Genomic DNA, 25372 nt, shown 5'->3' with positions numbered 1-25372 from the left:
CAAACTGGAGGGACCAGCACAGAAACATGTGTGAATTCAATTACATCTGCCTGTGGACATGTTTTGCATAATTTCAAACCCTGTGGATCTAGTTCATAATCTAGTCTGCCCTCTTGCATAATCCAAGACATATATTTCTCTCTGGTAGGGGACTGAACATACTGTGCTCAAGAACTTGTATTTTTAATAAAAGTACAGCTAGTACTTGGCTAATACATACATTTCAGAAAGACATTCAGTTTTCTTCTGATGGCCTTGAGGACATTCAGAATTTACCACTTGTCACATTACATCCTCAATTGCATAAACCCAGTCTTAAGTTCTCCATGGGGACAGTGCCTCATTCAGAACACAGGACAAAATCACTTAGCCAGCAGCCATTCAATATTTTATTTTCACCCTTTTTATTTGATGTATAGCCCTAAAAGCCTTGTTTACTGCACATTATTCCAGCTCTATTCTGAAGGCAGAATGATTAATTTCTTTACAGACATTTCTATACTGCTCATCAGATGCTTCTAACTTGTTATGTGCAATTTCCTAGCTTTTGGAAAAGCACATAAAGGAATGCCATTATGTGGCACCATGTAACTACTGCCATGATTCATATCAGCAGGGATAGACCAGATCTCTGCTATCTTAGCTAACAGGTGTGAACCACAGTCTGCAGCAGGGCCAAGCTAAAGGAGGTGAGGTACATCTTAAGCAAGTGATTTTCACTGATATTTGCTGGCACCAGGATGGGAAGATTCAGAATCTTAAGGAGGCTGAAGAGCATGGAAAGGAAGTACTCTCACAGGTTCCTGCCTCTTTGTCATTCTCCAGATTGACCTCTTTAATTCACTCTTTCCAGCATGCCCACACCTCCATCCACGTCTTCTTATCTATCCAGTCCTATCTGGCATTATCTATCTTATCCTATTTTCTATCTATCTGTATTTTTCTCACTTTTTGAGTTTCTTTCCTCTTCCATACTTACTTACAGACTGAGTCTCTGCCCTCAAATTTCTCATCTTACTCTCTTTTTCAGCTCTTCTGAATTTTACATCCATCCCTTGACTAAAACATCATCATGGAATACTCTGAACTGGAAGAGACCCACAGGAATCACCGACACCATCCCTTGGTCTCACACAAGGCAGCCCCAAGAGTCATTCCATGTGTCTGAGAGCATTGTCCAACTGCTTCCTGAACTCTGGCAGGCTCAGGGCTGTGACCACTTCTCTGGGATGCCATTCCAGGGCCAAATCTTCCTCTGGGTGAAGAATCTTTCCCTTATATCCAACCTAACCCTCCCTGACACAACTTCAGGCCATTCCCTCAGGTCCTGTCACTGTCACCACAGAGAGATCAGTGCCTGCCCCTCCTCTTGCTCTCATGAGGAAGTTGTAAATGCTGTCCCCAGTCTCCTCTTCTCCAGGCTGAACAGACTAAGTGACCCCAGCTGCTCCTCATATGGCTTCCCTCAAGACCTTCCCTGTTTTGGCTGCCCTCCTTTGGACACTCTCTGAGAGTTTAATTCCCTTCTTACACTGGGGCACCTCAAACTTCCCCCAGCACAGGAGGTGAGGCTGCCCCAGCTCAGAGCAGAGCAGGACAATCCCCTCCCTTGCCCAGCTGTGATGCTGTCCCTGATGCCCCCCAGGACAGGGCTGGCCCTCCTGGCTGCCAGGGCCCTGCTGGCTCAGGTTCACCTCATCACTGACCAGGAGCCCAGGTCCCTTTCTGTGAAGCAGCTTGCCAGTCCCTCATGCCCCATGCTGCACATACACCCAGGGTGGCCCTGGCACAGGGGCCCTCATGAGCCCATGCTGGCTGTGCCCAATGCTTGCACTGCCTTTCTGGTGTTTTTCAATACCTCCTGGAATAATGTCTATCATTTTACCAGTCACTGAAGAGAGACTGGTAACCACAGACAGGCCTGTAGTTACAAGAGTTATTCTCTTGCCCTTCTTGAAAATTACTGGAGTTAGAGGGGAATAAGCATTCACAGGCTCCTTAAAACTTTCAGAAATACTTACCTACTAAGCATATATGTGATTTTTAAAGGTTACAACTTGGATAACCTAAGAAATATTATGGTAAAAAGCACATTCATTTGCTACCCATTCCTGACAAAACCTGGAGATAACAAGGCACCATAAAGAAGATATTGCAGAAGCTTTTAAGGTCTCCTCTTTTAGCCTCCTTTTCAGAAACAGCAAAGCCATGTTGGAATGACATTTTCTGAAGTAAACTGGGCAAGAACATCTGAGATATGCACCTTGGAAACTTTTATTCCAAGTTACTATAGTTTCAGAAAATTGCAAGCAACTGAAAGAAGACTCAGAATGTGGTTATGTCCATAACATAAGACAAAAATGAGAGCTATTAGTATCATGTTGGCACCTAATTTGATGGCTTCTCTGGTATCAACAACTTCTCTTAAATTATGACAGAGCAAGGAACATCATTTCATCTAGCTTAGTTTTTACTGAGTGAATTTGTGAAGGCTGTATCACAACAACAAAGTTATATTATTGCCCCATATAAGCCTGACATGTGTACAGCAGCCTTGTAATGTTCTCCTGACATGCACCAGCTATTCATTTGCTATTTTTGTACTGAACAGTTATTATTATCAAATATCTTGCCCTGTGCCTGTAGGTTCTATGATTTCTGTTAATTGTAACTTCACTTAACATTTGATGTCTTGTACACTGATACCCCTTCAGTTTTGGAGTTGCCAGCAAACCTCATCAGGACCATATCTATGCCAGGAGATACAAATATGCTAGCAAAGACACTAAGCAGTCACAAGGATACAGAATTCCTGTAAAAATTAAGTTAGTCAGGACAAACTTCTAAAATTACTAAGAGTGACCTGGTAAGGGCTACAGTTAACAAGACACAGCATTGATGAAACATGATTAACTGCTCTGATTTCACACGAGAACTGGCTTTTGGTCTTCCACAAAGCTCCCTGTATAATTACTATTGTTATTAAGCTCTGGGCCCAGTGTCTGGAAAACAGCTTTGGGCTTGGTGCCACAGAGAAAAAGAATACTTGCTGGGTAGGAGTGTTACCAAAAAAAACCCCACCAGTGTGGAGTCCCTGCCCCTACACAAGGCTGGAACCAAGCTGCAGCTTATAACAGTAACAGATTCGTTTTATTGTAAACTCGTAGTTTATCTTGATTTTAACAGATAAAAGAAACCAGCCTAAGTTTTATAAATCCCATATCTATCTATCTATCTATCTATCTATCTATCTATCTATCTATCTATCTATCTATCTATCTATCTACCCATCCATCCATCCATCCATCCATCCATCCATCCATCCATCCATCCATCCATCCATCCATCCATCCATCCATCTTTAGTGATTTAGTTCTTTAGATCCTTCAAACATCAGTGTACTGCTTATTTAAAATGCATAACAGTTAGTAGGAAAAGCAGCAAAGACAATGTAAGTGAGTTGACTCCCAAAAGTATCAGCCTTTGTCAATTAAAATATTTACTTTTGACACAAGTCCTAATTAGCTAAAAATTCAATCCAGTCTTAAAATAGAGGTTCAAACTACCCAATTTATTCTTGGAATGGCCACTTGCTCTCAGGATTAGGAAGACAATGGCATCCAGAGCAAGCATAAGCCCTCTCCCCTTTTATTACAGTTAATCAGGAACATAAATACTATAATGGAGCTGAGCCCCTGCAAACTCACCAGGCTGTGCATAATTTCCACTCCAGCTGGATTCACGGTGAGCGCTTCATCATACAATTGCTTAGCCTCCTCCAAATTGCCTTTCATCTCTGCAAGCCTCCCACGCATGTACAGTACAGCATGAGATGTGGGGAAAAGACTAGCTGCCTCCTGGGTACAAAAGCCTGCTTCTTTGAGATGCTGCTGTTCCAGGAAGAGTTCAGCTGAAGGAAAAACAAAACACCAAGCCATAAAAATAAAGCAAAGAACACCCTGCCATTAGATGAAATGAAGCAGAGACCTTTCTTCGTATTAATTATATATCATCTGACTTACTTAAGCATATTAAAACATGAGGCCATAATCCTGCACAATGCTTTGTACTATGGTTAGTGCTTATTATCATAACTGGATTCACTGAATGTATCTTTTCCTAATGCTAAGGAATCTATCCAGATGTTCATGGACACCTTTGGGTGGTGTCCTGACAAAGGCCTTAAGGATTCCTCCATTGGGAAGATAAATGGTGCTGAACTGAGTCCTAAGGAGGCTACTTGGAGTCATCAGAGGTATTTCCAAATAATCTGGAGAAGAAAAAAGAACAGAGTAAGCTATCACTGTCTAGTGAGAACTTCAAAAATGTCAGAGTAATAGAACACATCTGAGCTGGACACTAGATAACTTACTTAGGAGAGTACTTTCCCATTTAAAAAGATGATTTAAAATGTTTTTCTCTTCTTATTTGGCAAGTTTATGAGACAACTGTCTCTTAATTTTTCAGAGACTGTTAAAATCAAAAGGCCCTTATAATATAGACTTATTTATATTGTGTATTCATCTATTTACATCTTCATACATTACAGAAAAACAAAATACAGCTCTTGGAAGAGACTGCTCACTTTCTTGAACTATCAGCAACTATCTTAGTGGTTTGCTTAGAAAAAATATGAAACAGGCATATTTACATGTTTGAATGTCAACTTGTTAATAAAATAATGTCTCGTGATAAATTTCATAATGTATCTCATGGCTGAACTTTAACATTTCTCAGGATTTGGACTAGATAATTGTGGTGTTGGACTGGATAATTGTTGTAGATCCCTTCCAACTGAAATTGGAATTCTAATTCTTTCAAAAGGTCAAAAAGTGATACTCAGTTTTCACTGCCACATGTAATTGAAAAGGGAAACTGTTTTTAAATATATATACACATAACACACGCATGTAAGCATGTATGTAGATGAAATACTCTTCATACAGGCAGGAATTGCTCTTTGGTCCATAACCTGTGTTCAACATGCACTCGCTGCAAAAACTCAGTCTCTCTCTTATTTTTTTTTAACTGACGTAATGCAGTAAGTATTGACAGTTCAAGAGTCCAATTCAAAATTACTAATTCAGGCTCTAGATTTAGAATAACAATTCTGAAATTAGACACAACCTTAAATGTCCTGACTTTTTAAGGCAGTGAATATTCTTAGGAAGTGTCTGTGAGGGGGGAAATTAGAGTGAAAATTCCTCTTGAATATCTTTGAAACTGTGCAATTTTGAAACACTGGGAGACCCAGATGACTGTGGGGACTTGGCTTGGTCACGTGGAGCTTGCTAGAGGTGAGCAGGGAAGCAGCTCAAAGGCAGTCCCCTGCCTGACCACAGGAAGGATCCACCTTGGCCTATGAGACTGGGATTCTAAATGGCATTACTACTGGCACACCAAAAATGATTCTGTAGTGAAATAACAGCATGGCTGAACACCCTTGTGCTTCTGAGGTGACCTTTCCAGAAGAAGGGTGAGACATTGTTGAGAAAATGCTTGAATATTTCTCAGCCATGCCTAGGTTGTGGTACAAGATAAATGTCATTCTCCAAGGCTGTCAACATGAGCAAAATATTAGCTCCTTCAGAAGAGTTATATTCTTTCAGAATGACTCATACACATTTCTTCCTGGTTAATCATAAAATCTCTGCATGCATCCCTTCCCTTGGCTCCAAAAGGCTGCAGCTATCTATAATAACAGAAGGCAAGGCCATGTACCTTGTCAAGCTGAATATGTGCACAGCCTTATGCAAAAATTGGTGGGAGGACAGTATTTTCCTTGCACTTCCAAGGAACAGAGTGTTTTCCTGCCAAGTGCTGCATAGCAGCTGACGCCATGCATGTGGCATTAATGAGCCTGGGGATGTGCAGAGCGACACTTCACAGCCTGAAGATGAACACTCCCTCCCCAAAGTTTGCACAAACTTAGCAGCACAAAAGAAGGGGTGAAATCCTGGCACTGTCTGAAGTCAGCAGAAGTTCTGGATACTGCCATAGTTCAAGCTCTATTAGCAACTAAGAGCCTCATGTGACTTGTTTCATTTCAGAAGAGAACTAACTGGGAGCAAGTGGGTTTAGATGTGAAATCAGGCACGGTGCTTCAATGCATGCAAAATAGAGAGTATTTATTCTTTCTATGGTGCCTGTAAGTCTTCTTCAGTAATAACAATTATTTAGAGGAAGTACAGCAACACAGAATCTAAATAAGAACTACAAACTGTATTTTATGGTATGGTAATGTAGTATATAAAAGTTCAGTCCATTTCTTTGCAGGCTCAATAGTCAATAAAAATGATTTAATGGTGTGGGAGTCCTAATTTGCATAAAAAAGAATGAGAGGGGTGCCTTTTAGTTATGAAAGGAAAGGAATGCTAAAATTTTTAGCTACCCAGCTAAAAATAGACATTAAAGGACATCATTTAGGTCTGCATTAAAATGTGTTTTCTGTAAACTCATTTTTCACTTCTATTACACACTCATTTTATTTACAGAATAACAAGATATGCTTATGTAACATGGAATAAAAACACAGCTAGAGGCAGTCATCAATCAAACTCAAAAAACAAGGACCGATTAAATTTACCATGGTAAAACCCTCAGTGGTACTGAAACACCTGCTTTCATGTTACCTGGGTCAGCAGCTTCCTGTCCACTGGATTAATCAGCCTATCTCCTTATATGAGCTAATTTTGCTGTAAATAACATCTAACCAAATTTGCAGCCCTTGTGAGGCAGTTCTGTTACAGAGACTTGGCATCCAGTTCCACTTCAAAGCAGAGAATACCTTCTCATGCTGACACAGGTTTCTAGTATCTATAATTCTTATCCTGTGAAAGGGTCAATGCTTCAGGGAAACCATTTATGAACCTCTTATCATTGTACTGGAGTGTTCTTGGTACTGACTTTTTTCAGAGCTTTGAATCTAAAACCAAGCTTCCTTGCTCTCTCTCACTTAACACCATCTCCATAAAAACTTCAATAAATCTACATTCTGTTTTGACCTAAAAGCTCTCTGAATGCTACTGAGCAGAGAGATGATGATCCTGCATGTACCACTCTTCTATTATTCTCTGGAGTAATGACTGAAATTAGGGAATATTTCAGCACTCTCACCTGCAAGAAAGAGTCAGCGCACTGCATGGATGGGCCAAGACAGGTTCAATCTCTCCTTGTATTCAGTTTTTGAAGCCTGCACCTGCCCTGAGACCACAGCTGACTTCAAGGTTCAGCCTAGCACGATTCATTCCTTTCTCAGATCCACTTTTTGTTGCCCATTTGTGCTCTCTTGCAATACTGTCCAAACTATTCTGCTGTTCTTCCAAACAACTGCTGTCCTCTGGCTATGGCCTCTTCTGTCTGGACTTGCAACTGGACTGATGGACCCATTTTAATGCTGGGCCCAGTCCCTGAGAGCAGCATGCCTCAGCAGCACTGAGAATATTATTGACTTCTATTACAAGCTCCTAGTTCTTTCAGCTATTTCTGCTAGCATTTAAGCTCACTACAGTGAAGATCCTTAATCAAGTGAAAATTGCCAGAAGCATATCATCTACTTGTTCTCCAAAGACCCCTAACAAATGCACAAATCAAGAGCAGTTCCCAGAAAACTGACAAAGCTGGGTGTCCTACAGTCAGCACCTTTATTCTGTCCAAGATAAAATTATTTGCAGAGCTCTGTTAGGGAGTCCATCAGGGGTGAAACAACAGTGTAACCCAGTCATGTCTGCATCACACTGCTGTCTGAGAAACAGAGCTGTTCAACATCACCTTAAACACTGACTCTATTCCCCATTTCAAAGCAGTGTCAGAAGTGATAGTGCTTGTCATTGCAGCAACTATTTTAATTCTAGCCAAAAAAAAATCAAACAGATTTGAAATGTTTTTCTGCAATGTGAAAGAGTTAAAATTTTGTTACTTGTGAATCACGTTTGGTGTTATCCAAGAGGCAGCACTGAACTCCCACAAAGGGGACTGCTCCACATCCCTTGTTGTGTGTGCCTGATGCATCTAAAGCACTCTACTCTTGTCCACCTCAAAAATGTTACTGCAGAGTGATGTGGCCAGGGTAACAGCCAAATGCCCAGCAGGATGGGACAGTGCAGAGCAGCCCTTCACACTCAAGAAGGTGAACACACCTGTGAGGGTGTTGGAAGGTGATTTTTGTTCCACATCATCTGCCTTCGGGAGTTATTAATGCTTGTTACTGCAGGAGCCCTTAGCCAGCTGGAAAGACCCACTCTGCCATCAGCAGAGCTAATACTGAGCTATTACCATGACAAAGGGTCCCCCACTGCCTTTCCTTGCTGGCAGGTGAGGTTTAGTCGTTGTTCCATGCTCTGACACCACCCTGCATGCAGTAGCTTGACAATTCGTAGCAGATTAGGCAGAAGATTGCTCCAGGCATATCCTCACTACAATAATTCCATTTGATGCAAACGTTTGATACAGAAATGAAGCACAGAAATTGCAACATGTTCCCATACACCTGAGATCAGCCACTTGCTCTTTTGAATGAGGCAATAGATTTATACCCTTTCTTTGCCTGCAAAGTGAACTCCAGGGACTGGCTTCAAATTCCCAAGCTTCAGGTCTCACAAATGACCACCAAGCTTCTTTATTTACAAATGCAGCATTACAGTGAAGGTTTTTGGAAGCAGCACATAAGCGCCACAAGCTACCTTCTATACTAAATGGTGCAATCAAAACATGACTAACAGCCCAGTTAAGTATAAATTCCTATTTTCTGTCTCTGGTATGAGCAAATGTCCTGCCTCTTTCATGACTGTGTACATTTTATCACCTGTCCAAACTTACTGAGCAGCTGAGGAAATGCTACTTTTCGGTACCCTTAGTCATTCTCTGGCAGTGCAACAGGTTTCTCTCCATCTCTTGGCAAATTTTCTACAGAATGCTAAACAAAAGGCATTGGTAGCTGCTGCCTGTTTCCATCACAAGTGAGCGTTCAAGACACATGAGAATGTTTGCATGTCCCAGATTTTGAGAAAAGTTCTTTGAAGATTGTCCATGCCAAAGAATTACCAGTCCACAAAGTTTCACATCCTGCTCCAGAAATGAGAAACATCCAGAAGGCTCAGAAATGGAGGAAGCAATCCCAAATGCCCTGTACTGACATAAGGCTGCAAGACCTTTTGACTTTTTAGATTTATTTTTGACAGAAAATAACATAAATCAAACTTGAAAGTGTAGAACAAAACTTATTAATCCCGCTTGAGAATGTTCAGATGAAGAGAAATGGGGGAATTTGGTGATCTTTAGTCTCTACCACAAGTCTAGAACAGACCTTGCTGAACCAGGAGGCTCAGCAGAACCACTGCTGGTTTCTTAACTTCATTTTGAAGGGGACAAAACCAGCTCACTTTACCATTTCTATCACCAGTTGAAGTGCTCCTAGTAAATAAATACTGCAGAGGAGCCATCTTTGCAGACACCTTTATTCTCCTCAGAAATGGAGGTGCAAGGACTCTCTCCTGTTCCCCCTCACCAGGCTCCAGCTTTTCACAGTGCTTTGTGTCACTGTAAAGAGACACAAAAATTAGCAGCCTTTATGGAGCTCAAGAACTCAAGCAGTGAATGGGGATATTCTAAACTTGAAATTCTAAAATTTGGAAGCGCTTAAAAAAATAAATTAAAGAAATTAGAATTGGTTCAACAACCAGTGCTGCATTACAGGACAGTATCTGAGTATCTGACCCAGCCATTCTGGCAATATCAATAAAGATGTCTCCCCCACCTGATTAACAGCTTTAATATCAGAGTTAATAACTTGTGGGGGCTTAGGACTGCTAAAAGCTTGGAGCAGGACAAACACTGCAGTGCCCATGTGCAGGCTGTGCAAACACAGGCTGTGCTGGGTGAGCAGGGGGCAGCAGGGGAGGGCCTGGCTGCACCCCTGGCTGCTGCCAGGATCTGGCTCCATGGCTGCAGACCAGCACGTTGGAGACTTCAGCCCACTGGCTCCAGCAACACTTTCTTGTGGAACAAAGCCCATCTCCTCTAACACAGCTTTTTTCCCAGGAACTGGCCCATATGGAATAAAATAAATAAATCACAAGTGTTTTGCGAAAGGGAAAAAAAAGTTCCTGCTGTACATAACTCGGGGGAGCAGATGTTTTTCCATTAGCTCACTGTTCTCTGCTGCACTGGCTCTCTTTGCATTTCTTGTTTGTAGCATGTTCAGTATAAACTATTTTTCCTAGGTTAAACTTTAGCACGTTACTGAGACAGCAGGTAGCCCACTCCAGCCCCACTGTGAGTACATGGAATAGTATCCTTGTCATTTTTCTCTAAATCTTCCTTCAAATTAGCCTTAGGGTCTACCTGGTGAGGTTCACAGGCTGAGCTTAGCAGGCATTTAGCCAAACTTAGATCAAATTACCAGACCTACTTTGCTGTGAGTGGCCATATTTGGTAAAGTATTGGGTTAGTCAAGAAGCTAAATTGTCAGATATAAACTACTAGTAAAGACAAACAAAGTGGACCTTGTAGTTAAAATTAAAGCTTAAAATAATACAATAACAGGAGCTAGAATATTAGAACTTTTATTAAAACTGGCTTGTAGCATTCTAAAATGCTCTGTATAAATAGAGCATATGGTTATTACTGCCTGGAAGTATAATCACACATACTTCAGATAAAAAATCATTCCAGTTACCGAGAGCCTAGAACTATGAACACTATTTCTTTCCAATACTGACATGCTTTGCTCTCTGGGTCAAAAGTGATCTTATAAAAATGCTGAATGAAGGTAAATTTTGGTCATAAATTTGAACAATTTCAAGTATATTTTCTTTAGCCAAACAGCATGACTCTATTTTCTAAACAAAAAGGAGGAGTACTGGCATGAGTGTTAGAAGTACTAGCTCTAGTAATCTCTAGGATTCCCCTTGCAGCTCTTCCTGAAGGAAGAGGGAGGAGTTAACAAGCTTTACCAGGGCCACCAAAGTTCCTTGCCTCTTCTCAAACTTGAATCCATGCTCTCAGCCATGAAAAGCAGAACAAAAAGGAGAAATGAGCATAAGGATTGCATAATGAACACCTCTCCTGGAGCTGCACCACCACAGCATGTGCACTGTAGCACTGTTCCTAAGTACTCCCTGAAATGAGCTGTTTCTCAGACATGGGGCCAAGAATAATGTTTAGGCTCATAAATGTTAAAGTGTTCCGAGATGACTCTTTTTAAGCAGCCATTATATTCAAGAGGACTAGGGGGGTTATTGTTAAAAGGGACCAGACAAGCTGTGCTAACAATCTCTGCTGCAGAACACTTGGAAATAGAATATATCCATTAGTATTCCAAGCATGCCTGCTGCAGGGGACGTCTCTAGTCTTTGAGAACAGCACACTGCTCTTCCAAAGCTGTGACTACCTGTGCAGAAAACAGGAAGATGTGGAAGCCCACTAAGGCAGTGTGCCAAGTTCCATGCTGCAGATGACTGTACTCCCAGGTGGTCCTGTAAGAGATGGCTGGATGTAAGATTTACAGTGAGAATTCACAGTTTTATTATGATGCTTGAAAGAGAGAGGACTCTTTCTAGAGACCACAGATCCATCAAGCAGCTCTTTGTTTACAGGAGGCTACAAAAAATTACCTTGCCAAAGATCACTAGGCATTGCTGCAGGGAAAGACAAGGTACAGCCTCTGTTATAGTGCAATGCATTTTGATTTAGCAGCTGCACGTCCAAAGATGGTGCTTTATTGTCTTCCCTACAAAACTATGCTGGTCACAAACCCAGAAAAATGACAGATAAAACCACTAAGTGTATGCTCTCTTGTGGGGGAAAGAGGTACCTTTATCACAGCATAAAAGGGATTAACTATTTGCACAGGGTTCACAGCCTTCCCTTCAGCCACTCTTAAGGGAACACACATATTCTCATAAAGCTAATTGTGAAACCTGTTAAGAGAACAAGGGGTCTCCAGCTCAGAGGGACTGGGGACACTTCTGCACAAGGCAGGAACTCCTACTGCAGTTGGAGGATGATACACTAAGGATTCCCCTACGTAAGCATCACTGGATAGGTACCACCCCCTAAGAGTCCCTTTTGCAAGTATATGTGCTGGTGCTGTGGCCTGGCATGGCTGCTGGAGGGCTGTAAGAGCAGCCCCCTATAGCTGTGGAATGGCTGGGTTTGTGTGCCTTTTCCCAACCCCACTGCACAAAGTTCTACTGGACCAGCTGGTTGGTACCATTACTCCTCAGGCCCTGGATGTGAGAAGGCGTGGTGGCTGCAATGGCTCTGATGGCACCCAGACACCACAGCAAGCTGGCACTCTCAATCCCTGCCCGTGCACAGAGGCACGGCCAGTGTGTCCTGTGAGTGTCTGGAAAGGACGGATGCTTCATTATAAATTCACTGTAGTATGAGGTTAGGAAACTGTAATCACTTTATCTAAGGATTTATGAGTCACACTAAAAAGGTCCAAGTGTTAATGACAACAAAAACAACAACACACGAGTCATTTCCCAAAGGCACATTAATGTTTTTTCCCTGTGGAGATAGGACACTGAGGTATGAAAAAGTTAGGCAACTTGCCTGGAGTCACAAGATGAGTCACTGATTGAAAAAGGACAAGTCCAAGCTAAACCTGATGAAAATCTACAGCATACTGATGCAGACCTTCCATGAATATCAACTGGCTCCATAGGCAGGCATCAGAATGTTACACTAATTGCCTGCTGCTTTCCACAGCCATTCATTTTGGGGTGAGCTGGAATGTAAAACCACCTGACTACCTCAACTTCCTCTAACCATGCATATCTGTTTAATTTGTCATCTATGAAATATCTGGTTTGGAAGGTACTTCTTACAAGTACACTTGTTCCTCCTTTTAGATGGGAAAGATCCTAATAGTGAAGGTCAGTGACACCCTTCAGATTATTCCATTCACTAATCCCAGCATAAAGCCAATCCACTTCCACTAAGTCCTCCAATTATTCAGGGACTGTGCCCTTCTCCACAGAGAGTAAAGACTACCCCAAATATCTGCACTTCTGTTCATCCCTCAGGATACCAGAATCCAGCAGCTTCCACACTACCATGAGAAGAGAATGGCCAGTACCTCAGCAGGAGCTCATTAAGCTGCATCCATAACAATAACAGACTTTAGTAATGAAATTACAAAGCAGCCACAGTACATATTTTCAAAATATCAATCCTGAATCGAGTCCAGCTAAAACTAAGCATGAAGCAAAACAAAGGCTTACGAAGTGATAAGAGGGAAAAGTTACAGCATATAAAAATAAATTCTATCTAAAGGAATTAATTAACACCTTTCAGAAAGGTACTCTATTCACACTGAAAAGCAATCACAGCAATTCACAGCAAGCACTAGGTCTTTATTGCTTTTGTCTTTTCAGACAGCAGCAAGAATGTAAACTGCCTAGAGCTAGCTGTAGGATGATGGACAACAGACACCTGACTTCTCATCATAATAAACTCCATTTATTTTGCTCCCCACCAGCCCTCTCTGCAGCCTTAAATCAGGAATATAAACTGAATAAAGCACGATCTTGCTGGTGATTTTGAAGCCCACAGCACATCACTGAAATTTACATCCACACAAGTCATTAAGGAGAACACATGTGATTAACTTAAAGGATGATGCATTCTATAAGGTGACTTCTTTGTTAATATTAATCAAAGTGTAGCAAAAACAATGTCATATATTTTGTTCTAGAACTAAAGGCTAATTGGTAGGAAATTACCCACAAAAACAGCTATGAAAATCTTTGCTGCAAAGTAGGGTGAGATTGCCAGGTCTTATGTGAGAGCTGTCAATTGCATAGATTAGTGAAATGAGAATTTGAAAGGTTCCCCTGCATGAAGAATAGAAATCTATCAGCAGCTTTCCAGGGGGTTCTGCTTTTCTTTCTGCATTGCAAATGGTGAGACATCTAATAAGCAATCACAGCACTCAAAGGTAATTTCAAGTGCGCAACTGTGGGCCCAGTTATGGAAGAAAAACTGTGTCTCCTAAAAACAAAATTACAGGCTTGGAACACTATCAGTTCTGAAATGCTGGAATGCAAGCAGCAGAATGTGCTGGGCAACTCTGTTCCTCAACAAATGTCCTACATAAAACCCCTCCATGGGTTTGGAGATTGCTTGTGGGTAGAATCTCCCTTCACTGTTTTCCCTTTATGTGCTCGGTTGCAGCATCTTTGCATTAGTGTCTCAAACTGCTACTCAACCTAGAAGACCCTGGGAGGTTCAAACACTCAAGGACAGTGGAGAACATGCTCTAATAATTTTCACTTAAACCTCAGCAAAGATTGGAATGCTTAAATCACATTTAAGACATGGTTTACCCAGTCTTATTACAGGGAGGCATTTACTAAAAGGAGAATGAAAATAATTGTCCTTATGAACTACCATTCGTTAGTGAAGAACTACCTACCCTCTTTTTCAAAAAGCATATTATAGTGATGACTAAAGTTTTCTGTGTGTTTTGGAAAAACAAAAGTGAGCTGAGAAATCACACTACTACAGTATTTTTTGGGTCATAATTAAATAAGTGGTGTTTCAAAAACCATCTGGGATAGAATAGCAGATTTTCTGCTGGAATGGAGTAATTTTCAACTCATGACTTCAACTACTCTGTTAATACTTATGTAATTTGATTCATCACTGGGGGGAAAGAGGAACTCCAGGTAGCTCAGGACTTACCAGCTTGTAGCCAAATTTGTTCAAGAGTTGTCCAGAGCTTCACAGGTCCCTGCTTCATAGTGCTGCTCTGCATAGTTATTTCAGACATGGCCTGTTCCAGTCTTGATGCAGCAAGGGAAGAGGCTCGTTGTGAACCTACAAACCAAACAAACTATTATGTATTTTATACTTATTTATGATATTTCCTTGACTTGTTAAGGCAGCAGGTCTGATCCTCCACTCACTGCATTGGTTTTATGTAATAAGAACTCTGGTGAATTTTGGCATGACAAACTGGAGAAGTATGTTTTATAAAAGGTTAATTTACTGAAAAAAACCCCACTAAATTATCCAAGAGCTGCAGCTCAAACAAGCAAATTAAGAGACAGTAATTTTATAAAGGTCTGCTTAGCATTCATCAAGGAAGCAACCGTATTTTGCTTGTTTGGGAAGCAGAAGTCTAGCATCAAATATTTTCCACAAATACCCATTTTATAAGCACAGTCACCATATAATTACAAAATGTGCCCCACTAAGGTAAAAAATTCATACAGCATTACAAGGTAGCTCAGCCCCATTCACACAACACACACATTTCAAGTGACATCAACATTGTTCTACTGATTTAGAGGCAGGGTGGTTTTTCATTTAACCTTGGGGAGCACAGAGTTCAGAGCTTTGACTGTATTAACCTTTAGTATGCACTGTAACATTTACGCAAGAATAAAGTATTTGGCTCCCCCACCTCTGGGACAAAACATCACATCAAAAGCTTATCCCAGGAGGGCTGCATGGGCAGAAATCACATTCTCCAGTACAGCAAGTGGGATTATACTGGTGAGTCAACCTCTCAAAAGGGTATCAACATGGTAGTAACAAAATAAGAAGCTACAAATTGAGATTTCAGAGTTGGCTGTGAGAAATAAATATTTTAGTATACATAGGTTTTAATGTGACTTCATGGTTGATAAGCTCTTTCTCTGGACAGCTGCTGTGACTGAAGCACTTGTGTTGATTAGCATTCTTCTTGAATCTACCCTTACAGGCTGACCTCATAAACCACAAGATCCTAGAGTTAAAATCCCACTTTTTCTCTCCCGCAGCCACGGGGCACATGCACTTAATGGTCTCTCTGAGAGGGACAGCATGCTTTTCCAGCTGGAGTGTGCTCAAGAGAGAGAGGGCTGCCAAACCACACCTCCTCACCAGCGGACCAACACATCACCCTGTGGTCCCCAGCCACGGTCTCCTGGCCATCTCTGGATGCTGAGCAGGGACCAGCCTCAGGCAGGCACAGGGGAGACTTTGCTTTCCTGGCAGGACATGGCTGCAGCTTCTACTTAACCCGAGGTGAGCGTGTCAGGGCTTGGTAGAGACCACAAGTGCAACCCCAGGCTTGGAACTGCAATGGGAAATATTTGTCCTTATTACCTCATCGCTAACTAATGTCATTCATTTCAAGCAGGAGGACTTCAAAACAGCCCTGCAGCAGGCGCCTCCCACGGCTCCCATTTGGAAAATGCAAATGTGTTCTTCCCAGATGCATTTCTTAAATTCCTACATATTTGCAAAGACATTCCTGATCTAATGTTCCAAGAGATGACAGTGCAGTAATGTAGCAATTACAGCTTTAAGAGTATGGGCAAAAGCCATTCAGCTTTGCAGGAAGAATTTATTGTATTTACCAGTTTATTTACCTGATCCACCTTCAACCTGTTTCACTGCATGAGATTCCTCCCCTGCCTTGCCCACTCACACTCCTCTCCCCCATCCCTATCTCCACTAGTGAGAATTTCACTGAAACTCCCAGAAATTTAAGTCAGACTAGAGCTGTTTGACACAGGCAAAAACTACCAAGCATTTATGCCAAGCCATCTAAAACACAGACAGCTTCTCTGCACTGCAGAGACAAGAAAATGGATATATGAACAGCTAGTGATGTTATCAGCAGAGCTCTGAAGCTAGGGCAGACCTCTTGCCTTCTAGATTGGCAAATCTGGAAAAAATGACATGCATTTTGTGGATTGTGCAGTCAGGCTAACAAGATTCTTATATTAGCATGTTTGAATACAACTTTCAGTACCACATTTTCCTGCCAAGGCTGCCCTCCCAGAGAAGATTTGTGGAGCTGTGTTTCTTGCAAGCATCCAAATGTAATGCTGGGCTGTTTGCACTGGGTGGGCAGATAGGCTGGTGTGTTATTCACATCCTCACAGGGCTCAGGGAAATCCTGTTTTCCTTGCAAATCAATCCAAGAAAACTAAATCACCTTTGTGCATTTTGGAGAGGTTCACATGCTGCCTAAGCAGACCCACTTAGAATCTACTAAAGCATCCTTCCCTCACAAAGCAGACTTCACAGGAATATAACAGCACAGTTCCTCTCAAAGAAACCCAAGTTAGCTGCTCCTCATCTTATCTTCATTAGCCCAGTAGTTCCCTGCCAAGAGGGGAATTTGAGACTGATCCTGCTCAGTGCAGTGGGCATCTGCACAGCTGGACAAATGAGACCCAAGTTACTTAGCAATTTACATGGAGGCTCTTTTCTTTTATCTCTTGGCAATCCAATCCTTTGATGTTTACTTTCTTTTCCTTCTTTTCCAGCCTACAAGAGGAAGCAGAATATTTTAGGCAGAGACCATGCCATCCCTGCTTGGCCTCAGACACAGACACACTCCTTGCTCTGGACATGCCAGATGATCAGGCTCTCTCCTAAACCAGCCCATCCTCCACTTTTGCCACCACCGTTCTTGTCCATCTCTGCTGGGATGCTCACAGCAGTTCTCCTTAAAGCTTGCCTGACCAAATAAACTCTGTAAGAGAAGGATTTTGCCAGCCTGGCCCTTTTGGACTGAAAGGGGCTCAGCCACATCTCTGAATCTCAGGCAAGCAGTACAGTGCCCCTGGGGGTGGGCTGATAGCTACTGCAGCCACAAAACATACTATCCTGAGAGGGGAGATCAGCATGTGTCACAGTGGCAGGACTCTGGCCTCCGGGAGGGGGGGAGATGGAAAAACTTCAAGCAACATTAAAAAAATTATCTGAATGTCTCATTATAAGCTATCTACTCCTAAAGAAACGTGCTAAAAAAACCTCCCCACAAAACCTGTCTCGCAGAACTTTAATGTCATGCCTCAAAATACATGCAAATGTTGGCATACGAAGATACCATATCAATTTGTTATTTTAGTGCAGCCTCTTTCTCTATTTAACTGCTCTACCAGACAGAATATAAACTTCACATTTTACAATAAAACCCTCCAAACATTTTGGAAATAACTCATGAAATAACAAACTAATTTTGTTGTGATGAGCTCTGCACATAAGCCCTACAAAATCTATCCAAATAATTTTAAAGCACTGTTCTAGGATGTTTTAAGACCAAAAAGACCAAGTTTAATATTTTACATTTATGTGAAAATTGCTACCAAAATAGAAATGTAGCTCATTAGATTTACTAGGCTTATAAGAAACACAGAACTCCCAAGCCTAAATCACTTCAGGCAAAAGCATTATAAGATAAGACTAAATCAGAGAAAGAATGAAATGGCAAGGCAGCTGACTGATATCAGTGAATTCAGTTAGGAACACTGCTTCAGTTAGGAGAAGATGAAGAAAATAAAGAGGAATTAATCTTTCTGGCAGCAAACCTAAAATTCTGGCACAGCAAATAATCTTACTGTGGTCTAGCTGAGGGAGAGGCCAGTGTCAAAGCCAGCCACAGTGAGTGCCAGCCCTCAGTGATGAGCCCAGAGATGGCAGAGCGCCTGTGCAGCGCAGCGATGCTGCTGCACGCTCCCGGGGGATTGCACAGCAGACAGCACTGCCTGCTCCACAGCCATGCGGAAACATCAGACTGCTCCCTCCTTCCAAGCAGGCAGCCCCAGCCCCAGCTCTGGGGAAGCACAAGGGCAAGAGGGAGTAGAGCTGTACCCTCCAGTCCCACCCACTACTCTCTTCAAAGAGGCTCCCAACAGGAGAGCAGACCCAGGTGCTTCCCTCCTGCAGATGGAGAACAGCCGCACCCAGAGCCTGCAGAGAAACGAGCACAGAGCCCTGCTGAAACCAGCCAGTGCCAGCCCCACACTTATGTGGGTGGTGTAATTTCAGTTCCAGCTCCTTTCTTGCATTCATTGTGGGGGCAACCACGTTAGCATGGAAACCTGGATTCTCAGAGTGGAGGAGGAATATATTTCTTGGCTAAAACCAAACTGCATTCAGTGCAAATCACTTTAGGTGCATGAAAAGCTGATTCAAAGCTTGTACTTTACATTAATTTGCCCTTTCTGGCAGGCAGCACCATGGCATACAGCACAATTAAGACTCAGACAAACCCTAATTCCCTACAGATCCATGAGATTTATGTGTTAGGTTTTTTTTCTTGTCCATTTTCTGAGTTTGAGGTTCACTTTCTTTGCAAGTGTTTCACCTACATTCACAAGCATAGGCATTTGATTCCCTAAAAAACCCTCCAAATTAAAATGCAAGTTTCTCACATTATCATCTGATTTTGAGCTAGGGTTTTAAAGAAGTACCAAGTATCACAAGACTTACAACAAAAATCACAAGTCAGCAGCACTCTCTGAAAGCTTTCTTTCCCCTTTACTGGCAAGATCAGCTTTGATGTCTCAGTTCCTTCCATCTGACTCTATCTGGTACTTTGAATATGTATTTACAATACAATAAAGCATCACAAGGTTTATGCACAAATCCCAAAGCAAATCACCATCTAATAGGAATTGACACTCTCACTCTGCTTTCCAAAACCAACAATAGCAGCTGGCTTGATTAGGACATCTACAAAAAATTAAATGAGGAGGCAGGCTGAGGAAGGGAAGGAATAAAAAATAAAAAGAAGGACAGAATTATACATCTCAGAGAGCTTTGTGAAAGAAAGCAGGAATCCCTCTCTGTGTTATGCATGGGGGAGCCAAGGTACAGGCAAACCACAGGCACACATTCTACAGCAGAGCTGGCCATGGAAGCAGACCTGGACCTCCTGACCAGCAACACGGATGTGCACAGGCCCATCACCCTCTCCAAAGAAAATGAAACATTCATTTCTCACAAAAGCATGTGTTTAGGACAGGAAAGCACAAACCTTGTTTCCTTACCAGAGTCAGTGTCATGAGCATCTGGGAGAGTGAGATGCAGTCCATTATGCTTTTTGATTACTGGTGTTTCAGTCACACTACTTCCTTTCTCAGAGCCACTGTAAAGAAACAAAACTGTGTAACCTGGACATCTCCCAGTGGAGAAACGTTCCCCTCAAAGCAGGCAATAGTTTAGCTGCCATGGGAAGTGAAAAATCAAGGTTTTTTGGATGTATTAACATCTGCCCCACTGCCACTGGACAGAAAGTTCAGAGACTGCCCAGGAGGGGCTCCAGGGCACACACTGGTATTTACTTTATTTGGCTATAAGGAGTCTTTACAAACCACTGGACAAGAAACATGTTGGCAGCTAGAAGTCAGACCAGAGGAGGCCCACTAGCAGACCCAGACCCAGCAAAAACCACCACTTCTTGGGCTTTTCTGCAGAATAATTTGTTCACAGGTCTACTGTGCTGATCCTTTTGAAATAGACCAATTACCACCTTCCACCTGGGTGCTAATTTGTTCATATTTTCATTTCAAAGGGCTTATTTTCTCCCCTTCCTCCTTTGTTCTGTTCAAAAAGAGGAAGAAGATAAAAACTACCAGAAAGCACTGCTTTGTGAAACAGGTCTGCTTATGAAACTCTGGTCTGTTCTTCTACTGGACTTCTGTCCTCACAGGAGAGGCCTTACAAAGAGAAACACACCCAAAAAAAATCATGTGGCTAACAAAAAGTCACTTAACTCAGATCTCTTGAGCCTTCCTGTCACCACATAGTCTGCCACCCCCCAAGGATCAGTGGTGATGATATCTCCTCTCATCATCCATTAAGGGATGAAATACCAAAAGGAAAAGTGACTGCCCTGGCTACTTTTTCTGGCACACTTCCAAGCCTGCAGCTCAGCCTTTGGACAATATTCCTTCCAGGAAGCAAGCTGTCAGAGAGACATGATTGGTGTGGATGCCCCCATCTTTCAGTCTGAGGAGGCTTTGGTAAGGATTGCACAGAATTCCCTTGAATCTGCATTGATCTAGTAGAAGAATTAGCTTGGGACTGCTGTTTGGTTTTAAACACAATTATTCTGTTATCACAGAAAACAACAGCAAAAGACAAACCAAGTCTTGCCCTTCCCAGCTAACAATCTAAGACTGAAAGCCACTTACTGTCATTCATCATAATAGCAATCGTATTTACAGTAGCTAAATAACCTTTTACTTGGGCTTTGGGATCAAGCATAATGGTTTCTGTTAATGCACTCTGAATTCTTGGGCACTGGACTGCACCAATCTCTGTCCTTGAATGGGCCTCCCTTATCTTCCATACTGGTTTCCACACTGATAATTCATTTGAGCCTATCACATAGTGACAGAGAGAAAGGAAAATTAAATTGTCTGTCCTATGCCTTAGCCTTACCTAGACAGGACTGACCCAAATGAAAGTGCCCTGGCCAGAAGCTGCTGGAACTGGATGGACAGCTCAGTCTTACTGCTGTGGATGCAGGAATAAGGCAGCGGCACTTCCATATATTACTGCCATGAGCTTAATGCAGCAGCACTACCATGGAATCACTGCTCAGGCACATGCTGAAACTCTGAAACTCTGGCTAATACACTGTACTCCTCCTCTAGGGACAGGTGAAGAGATTGGAAAATCCCAGGGTGAAAACCCAGTGTAATACATTGTGCAAAACAGCCACTCCCAAAGCTCTGTTATCCCAGAGAAGGGCTGAAATAGAACTACCCTTTGAAAGCTGCAGTACAAAGCCTTCAGCCAGGAAAGCTTTTTGATGCACCATGGAAGAGATAGGAGACAGATGATTTGCTTTCTACGGCAAATCATATGGCTCTGGAAAGGTTGACAGTAGGACAGGAGGACATCTACTGCCCACGTTTTTGAAAAGTAGTTGAGACAGTGGACAAATTGGTGACAAAAAGGCTGAGTGGGACACTTGGTTGTGAGACTGCAGAGGCACCAGTTTGTCAGAGAGAAGACAGGGGACTTGAACAGGCCATATGAATAGCTGCTGGGGATAAAATACTGGGCCTTGAGAGACTTTTTGGTCTGTCAGTCACAGTAAGATTGTAAAGCCAGCAAACGGGCCAGACAAATGCAACTGAAGTGCCATTTAATTGTGTAGGCAATTATCTACTGATTGAACCAGTAAGGAGTACTGGGTGCAACAGCTCCCAACTTTGTGTAAAAGCAACCTTCTCTTTTGCAAGAGGCCCTAAAAATGCCTTTGTCCAAGTCTCACTGATAAGAATTCCCCTTAAGCTCCTCTGCCAGCCCTACCCAGAATACTTTACATATTTGTTAGCTGATACTGCTGCAATTTGCTAAATACAAGGGGCTTCCTGGGTCACTGAATCCAGTCTAAAACTGCAGGTACCAAGTTGATTCTTGTTACCTTTCCAGCAGCATTCCATAATAAAAAAATACCTTATTATGTGTTTTTTGAAAAAAGAAAAAAAAAAGCCCTGCTGGGAATAGCAGTGAAATACATACTAGAGTTTTTAAAAGCAAAAGCAAAGCAATTTGTTTTGTTTAAGATTCTATGGCTAAAGCTTATCAAAAACCTCTAAAGCCATCACATCTTGGGTTTTTAAGTATAACAGCCAAAGCACAGCTTGGGATCCAAATGCAGTCCAAATGGCTGAACTAGTTATTTGTCTGTTTTCCAATGTACTCTCTACAGTCTCAGGCTTGCAGCCCCCCCTTACAAGAGTAAATCTTCCTCAGTCATAATTGTTCAGTGTGGATTTGATCAGCTTCATGAGGACTACTCATGGGTATAAAGATTATTCATGTGAGAGGTACAGGATTGAATCCTTAGCTAAAGACACTAAGGCCTAAGGAAATAAATGATTCAAATCTGTAAAAGACCACTGCTGCTATGTAAATACCGTGATGCTTTGTCTTTGGTTTGCTGCTCATTAGCTAAACCAACAAGAATTACTAAGAACCCCTCAAGGACAACTTGTACACAGACATGCACCATTCTGTACATATACTGCTGGTGTTTATAACACTTATGCAAATGCATACAGAAATTGGGGAACAACTCAAGCTACATCACCCTGCTGTCTTGGTTGCTGCCATCAAGCATGCTGTCATTCCCATCAAACACAATCCCTGTGGACATTATGGGCAAGAGATCTTGGTATAATATTCCCAAGACACTCTACACTGACACCTTGACTAGGGCAATATCCCAAGGGTGTGGGAAAGAAGAAAACCCAACTCAGTATCTTCCACATTTTCTCAACTTTACCTTTTAGTGGGGCAGCAGATGAAAGGGAGGAAACAGGGAAGGTAGCATTGTGTGAATGCAGATTTAGTAGGACAAGGGAAGGGTGAAAGATGGTACATCCTTCCTTTCTTTCCTTGCCCAGTTAGCACCAGGCTGTGCAACCAGCGCGCAACTGCAGCATATGAGTTTGGCACTGTGCCTTTCCTTGGCTTACTCACTTCAGGACTGTGTCACCCCCACACATTCCTGGGTGGTGCCAGCTACTGCAGACTGTGAACAATAGCTGATGAAAGCTCAGCACTACTGGGGAGAAAGAAAATCTGTCCTCCATTCTTGTCATCCAAATATGGATAGAGATGTTTAGACATTTGTTTCAGAAACCTGGGGTTCAAACTGCTTCTTCAATATTAAAACAGTGAGGTTTTGTTGGTTTTTATTTTTTTTAAATAATGGCCATTAAAATCTTCCTTTTTTTTTTTAATCACTGCTAGAAATATTACTTATCTTTTAAACAGTACTGTTTATCACCCTTCTTGCAAAATAACTCAAGTATCTAGAAAACTGAAAAAGATAACCACATTAACCAATTACAAATCTGAACTTGCTACAGTGGAGAAAGCCTACCTGTGCTGTAAAACACTGTATACCATCTGCCACATCTGCAACATATGTCTGCATGTCACCAGAGCCTCTTCAGGTCCTTTATGTATCCATTCCAGTTTTACTTTGGTGAAAAGTAAGCTGCAAGATGAAAAAGAATAACTCCTATTTTATTGGCATCTCATAAAAGTAGAGAATCAGTATCATTCCGGCAAGATCCTGGCAGGCAGCATTTTCACTTGCTTTGTACGTGCAGTAATAAAAGAAAACACCATAGCACAAAACATTTCATTTGGCTCAAGTTTGATTCCCCACAAGGAGATGAGAGGATTAACAATATTCCTCATGTGCAGTCAAATCTGCGTCACAAAGCTGGCAGGACAGTGTTAAAAGCAAAGCATTGCAAAGCTAACAAGGTGAAACATAAACTGAATCTCATTTTATTTTGGACAATATTAAAACCAGGAGAAAACAGAATTGCTGTAATACATATGCCCAGGCTGTTTTCTTAGTCTGGCATCTCCTTATAGCACTGGCTTATATAATGAATTTCAGACAAAAACCCCAGCACACTTAACATACACAGATAATTATGTAATGCCTCACAGGAAGGAAACACTTTTTCTTAACCCCAGCTGGCAACCATCTCATGCCCCCAGGCAAGACAGCTGATAGCCTTGTACATTCTTGTTCTAGGCAGTGGAACTGCTGCTACTATTCTTATACCTACAGAAGACGTACTTGCACAGACCGCTGGAATTCAGCAGAATTGGGTCACACAGAGGTTACAAGACAGATTTGGCAATGACACAAGCTACCACTTGCTGCCAGCATGGCTTTTAATACCATCCTTCACTACACCCATTTTATCTAAATTGTGAAGATGATATAATTTATTTCTTTTATATTAATGAAAAACTTTAAATGTTTTCATTAAGTCCAATATCAACACAATTTTAATTCACTTGATATGGTAGCAATTAATCCACTGGAAGCACATATGTGAACATACATGAATACAACAGTTGAATGTTAAAAATCCTAAAAATGGGTTTGTGAATGTGACCTGCAGGCTCCTGAGGAATCCAAACTACTTCCGAAAGAGACAAGAGCAACTGCATATACCATGTTAGAGAAGAATTCACAGCTGAGAAAGAGATCCTTCACTTGGAATAATTAGAACTCTATTGCCAAGACTGTGTAGTGCATATCTACAGGAGTGTGCTAAAATGGGAGTTTCATTTGGTACTAACAAACATCAGGGTGGGCATTTTTGGTTTGGATTTCTTGTTTGATTGGTTGGTTTTTCCTTGGGGGGCGGGGATGGTAGTTACCAAAATGTAGCCCAACTGTATCAACTGCTATAGTAAAGTCTGCTTATGGCTGCTACAATTTGACCTGGTAGAACAAGCGTTCCATGAAATTCCTTAGGTACAAACTTTGACTAGCAAAGGCAGATCAAGACTCATAATCAAGGGAATTTGTCTTCACCCTTTACAATTTAACATCCCTACTTCTGTATCTTTGATTTTCTTGTTACTGGTGTGAGCAAAACAAATATTGGTAAGAACATAATCTGCTATTAGGCATGCTGATGCCCTAACTGGGAGGAAATGCCTTTATGATTCAGGTATTTGAGGCTAAAACAGACTGATCAAAATTTTTGCTGGGACAAAGATGTAACAGTGGATGGATGCACTGTTAAAAAATAAGTCTGAATTCAAAGGAGTGGTTAGCAATGGAACTGGTCAGTGA

General features: G+C 41.8%; 1 protein-coding gene across 2 annotated transcripts in view; it reads right to left on the bottom strand.

Annotated features, from left to right (window-relative positions):
- TTC7A (tetratricopeptide repeat domain 7A) overlaps positions 1-25372 on the bottom strand; it is a 168565-nt gene that overhangs the window by 33343 nt on the left and 109850 nt on the right. For both annotated transcript variants that reach the window (XM_058800754.1, XM_058800756.1), the window contains 4 exons: positions 23642-23758; positions 19785-19882; positions 14692-14826; positions 3708-3910 (listed from right to left, as the gene is read on the bottom strand). In XM_058800754.1, the coding sequence (XP_058656737.1) occupies positions 3708-3910; positions 14692-14826; positions 19785-19882; positions 23642-23758 (553 nt within the window). The remainder of the gene's footprint in view (positions 1-3707; positions 3911-14691; positions 14827-19784; positions 19883-23641; positions 23759-25372) is intronic.

The sequence above is a fragment of the Ammospiza caudacuta genome, chromosome 3 (assembly GCF_027887145.1).
Source record: "Ammospiza caudacuta isolate bAmmCau1 chromosome 3, bAmmCau1.pri, whole genome shotgun sequence".
In the NCBI taxonomy this organism is placed as follows: domain Eukaryota; kingdom Metazoa; phylum Chordata; class Aves; order Passeriformes; family Passerellidae; genus Ammospiza; species Ammospiza caudacuta.
This window is presented reverse-complemented; position numbering and strand designations above follow the sequence as displayed.